This window comes from Citrus clementina, unplaced genomic scaffold (assembly GCF_000493195.1).
Source record: "Citrus clementina cultivar Clemenules unplaced genomic scaffold, Citrus_clementina_v1.0 scaffold_6, whole genome shotgun sequence".
In the NCBI taxonomy this organism is placed as follows: domain Eukaryota; kingdom Viridiplantae; phylum Streptophyta; class Magnoliopsida; order Sapindales; family Rutaceae; genus Citrus; species Citrus x clementina.
This window is the reverse complement of record NW_006262139.1, coordinates 24,710,631-24,714,795: the sequence shown is the minus strand read 5'-3', so window position 1 is coordinate 24,714,795 and position 4,165 is coordinate 24,710,631. Positions and strand designations below refer to the sequence as shown.

At 36.2% G+C, this 4,165-nt stretch overlaps 1 protein-coding gene across 2 annotated transcripts; it reads left to right on the top strand.

The window, feature by feature from the left end:
• The first annotated feature begins 1,304 nt into the window (after positions 1–1,304).
• LOC18038653 (protein FEZ) lies at positions 1,305–3,490 on the top strand. Of its 2 annotated transcripts, none has more exons than XM_024181776.1 (3): positions 1,305–1,854; positions 2,251–2,552; positions 2,654–3,490. In XM_024181776.1, exons 1-3 carry the CDS (start codon positions 1,674–1,676, stop codon positions 3,365–3,367), a joined length of 1,197 nt encoding a protein of 398 aa, XP_024037544.1. In that variant the 5' UTR covers positions 1,305–1,673; the 3' UTR covers positions 3,368–3,490. The 2 variants fall into 2 exon arrangements, with proteins under 2 accessions (XP_024037544.1, XP_006431114.1); XM_006431051.2 differs by having other exon boundaries at positions 2,248–2,552.
• The last annotated feature ends 675 nt before the right edge of the window (positions 3,491–4,165 follow it).

Below are 4,165 nucleotides of genomic sequence, written 5' to 3'. Positions count from 1 at the left end.
AAACACGTGCACGTACACAACAGAAAATTCAATGATCAGTCACATGAAGACAGTAAAACATAGGGTGTTCTAGAGTTAATCACAAGCCCTCTTGCTTAGCTTCGGATAGCTGAAAAAATATACGCAATTTTTTTTTTCTCAATTTCAGTGAAAACATCCTGCTGCTTGTACTTGTATATATATTCCTTCTTTAGCCCAGATTTTGTTAAAATGAGAATACCAATTTAATATACTAATATATTAAAAAACACAGTCTCTAATGTATTGAAATTTAATTTTCTTTTTTAATATTTTACTGAAATCCTTACTTTAATAAAATCAGCATATCCTCATCAGAAAAGCGAACACCCTTATTTTTTTTTTATGCGGACATATTTTTAAATCATGAAATTTATTATAGTTAAATTTTAATATTATTGAACTGCATGACTTTATAATATATTAAAAATCAACTCTATTAAATCACATGACTTAATAATGTGTCAGTATTAAAAAAATAAGAACCCTTGCACTTGAAAATATATAGAGAGAGAGAGAGCTTTGCAATGTTTTTGCTTTCATCCTTTTTCGACAATTCTTTTTCTTATGTAATTTCTGTATTTTCTTTACATGACACATTAAATAAATTAGAAAAAGGTCATTATGTAGAAGCACTCTAAAAGCCAAACAGATCAAAGAACTAGAGGTGGGTAGATTCCAGCTGCCTTAGAAAAGAGAATCAGAAAGTGCCCTTTGAAGGGTCAAACGGTTATTTCTTATGCTTTAAAGGGAAAGGGGGGTCCCCTTTGATATATTATTAGAGTTAATTTGGATCAGAATTATATATCCAATCTGGAGGTCACGTGTGTTCATTTGTGACAACGAGAATCAGGATAGAAACTATAATGAGAATGGAACAGAAATGGCTTTTTCTGATCCAAGGACATACCAAAAATGTCCAAATTGATGTTTATCTTAATAGGAGTCTGAGGGGAATTTTCCACAGTATCTGATTGATTGACTATAAATTTCAACCTTTTGTATCGGGAGTTGGTCCAGCAACATTATATAATGTGGCTTATAAAAAAACAATGCAATCAAGCATTCTTTTAAACATGGTAATTAATAAAATATGACATGGAAGATTTCTTTGTCATTTTGTATTTGATTATCATTATTATTATTATTATTTTATTTTAACACATAAGGGAGAGGTTTCCTTGACAGAGTGTGAAACATTTGGGCTTGAAAGTTATTTTGTGGTCTTATTTAGATCCTCAAATTGGATTTAAACAACGCTCATTTGGGGTTCAGAAATGGAAGCGAGCTCCATTTAAAACTCTCATTTCTAACTTAGGTTCATTCATCCCTTGCTAACTTAGCTTAAACTTCTTATTCGTACAGTGTCATCTTGATATTTGCATAAACACACAATCTCTCCATTAGAGCCACACCCTGAAAGGGCGGCCGAAGCTTCGGAGGCAGACCCCTTCTCAGGAAGCATATAATGGCTTTGAAATAAGTGAACTGTACTTTTGAACTATTTCTTGATGTTCAAGGATATTGCTTCACAGCTAGAGCTCTTCTGGAAGAAAACCTGCTTCCGAGTTTCAGTTCATTCAAGTTCATCTTTCACCTCCAGCTCTCTCTAAATTTAGGAGTTCAAAAAGGGTTTAGAGAAGAGGAAGAGAAAAATGGATGACAAGAATGAAATTGACAAGATTGATGATGTGATGTTGCCTGGTTTCCGGTTCCATCCGACTGATGAGGAGCTTGTTGGATTTTACCTCAAGAGAAAGATTCAGCAGAGACCTCTGCCCATAGAGCTCATTAAGCAAGTTGATATATACAAATATGATCCCTGGGATCTTCCAAGTAAGACTGTATATCTTTGCTGCATGACTTTCACAGTTTGCTTAGTCCATTTGCTTTTACTGAATATTAATTGTATGCAATAATTGTCGAGTTGTTCCCACTAGAACTTTTAGCAGACTCATTTTTCATAAACAAACACACAATGTTTGCAAAAGCTTAACATCATTATTATTGTCTAAACATTCTTCTGCTTTCATTTGTCTACACATATATGCTTTCGCCTTTGCTTAATCTTATATCTCCAATACTCAGCTAGAACTTTGAGCATAAGGTTAAAACTTGCAGTCCTTTGTTAAAACTAATTTCGACAACTCTTTCTGGCATGCTTACAATAATTGCTTCTAGTACTAAACTTGGTTGTTAATAGCTCATTTTTGGTTGTTTTTGTACTAGAAGAGTTTGCGACAGCAGGAGAGAAAGAGTGGTACTTCTACTGTCCAAGGGACCGCAAATACAGAAACAGTGCAAGGCCAAACCGAGTAACAGGAGCTGGGTTTTGGAAGGCAACTGGTACTGATAGGCCTATTTACTCCTCTGATGGTGCCAAGTGTATTGGTTTGAAGAAGTCTTTAGTTTTCTACAGAGGCAGAGCTGCTAAAGGGATCAAAACCGACTGGATGATGCACGAGTTTCGCCTTCCTTCTCTCACGTACTCAGCACCACAGAAGAAGCTCTTAGACAAAACCATTCCTCCAAATGTAATAACAGTAGTCCTAGTTGTATTTTTTTTTTCCCAACTTGCTATTTTCATTCTGGATTCATATCTTTCTGACATCAAAGGATTTTCATTTTTAAACAGGATGCATGGGCAATATGTAGGATATTCAAGAAAACAAACTCCATGGCACAGAGAGCTCTGTCTCATTCTTGGATTTCCCCATTTCCGGAAACTGCAGCTTCTGATATACTGAACCAAGGTGCACACTGTACTCAATTCAGCTCAGAAAATGTTTCTTGCACAACTGAAATTGGTTCAGTCATCCAACTATGTGGAAACAATGACTTACAGCAAGCCTCTACTACTAGTTTCTCAGCTTTCGACATCCCTACGTATAAGCCTCTCTATCCTCCCTTATACAAACCATCTCTACCTCCTGCTTCCACCGGAGACCTTAGAAACAACTTTTTGTTTTCGCCACCTGAATTCTCAGGACCAAACGAGTGTACAAACGATGCTCCTTCCATGCTTCCGAACACCGCCATTTTTGAAAACATAATCAAAGGCTCCGAGAACAATATAGAAGTTGAAGGTCAACAGCAGCAATCAAGGGGATTCTCAATCAGTGTGCCCCAAGATATGCGAGGCAATATCACAATGGAAGAAGATGAGACAGCAGGTTCAAGAAAGAACCCAAATGATAACAACAACTGGGGAACTATCCGATCAGTCGGATTTCCTTTCAGCTTGCCGTTGAATATGCCTGATGCTTGGAAGTCTAATTTGCCATGGGATTCACCGCCTTGTCCTAGTGAAATGTCTACTACATATTCCACAAACAATTGCTACACTTGATGTTATTTGCATACAGAACGAGTTGCTGCCTTATTGTATGCGTAATTGATTGATTACATTGAAGCTAGTAGCAGAAATATGTCTGGTTCTGTTTGCAATGCTGTTGTACATATTTCATCTATTTCAATTATACCCTAAAGCTAATTATTTCCAGTATTTGTTAGTTTCTCTCTGCTGCTACTTCTTCATCCTCTCATCTTTGTCCCTTTATTAGTTCAACTTGGTGCCAAGAAACTGTAATGTTGTATTTGATTTGAACATAACAAGAAAAACTTAGAATTCTTGTACCTTACAAGCTTTTACAATCAACTTTAACTTACATAGTAATGATTTAGTAGACGATATTGACATTTTATGTGAGCGAGTGTAATGATGTCTAATTAATTTACTCAACAGCGTTGATCAGATGTTATAAAATGGTACCATAACAAGTCATCTCAGTACTAAGTGTGCTAAGTTGCTCATTAAATAATTTATGTGATCTTATATTAATTACTACAGCCTAACAAGTAACAACTCCAATGTACATGCAAAGTTCAACGGTCAAGATTTCTTGATTGTCATGAATGTATCTTGGACTCCGGAGTCGTACATGGTTCCATAACTTGGGAATAATACACAATGACAGAAATGCCATTCATGTTAATAGAATTACAAAACTACCGTACGCTAGGTATTTTCTCCCGTTGGCAGTAGGCTCTCTCTCTTTGCTCTTGTCAGTCTCATTGTTCTACTTCTACACACCCTCTGTCTGTCTCTCTCTCTCTCTCTCTGTGTCTCTGGGATGTCTGAACCCTC

Coding starts and splice junctions, on each gene's coding strand:
- LOC18038653 (XM_006431051.2), top strand. CDS start 1,674: ATGGATGACAAGAATGAAATTGACAAGATTGATGATGTGATGTTGCCT. Junction 1,855..2,247: donor TGATCCCTGGGATCTTCCAA/GTAAGACTGTAT, acceptor TTTTTGTACTAG/AAGAGTTTGCGACAGCAGGA. Junction 2,553..2,653: donor ACAAAACCATTCCTCCAAAT/GTAATAACAGTA, acceptor ATTTTTAAACAG/GATGCATGGGCAATATGTAG.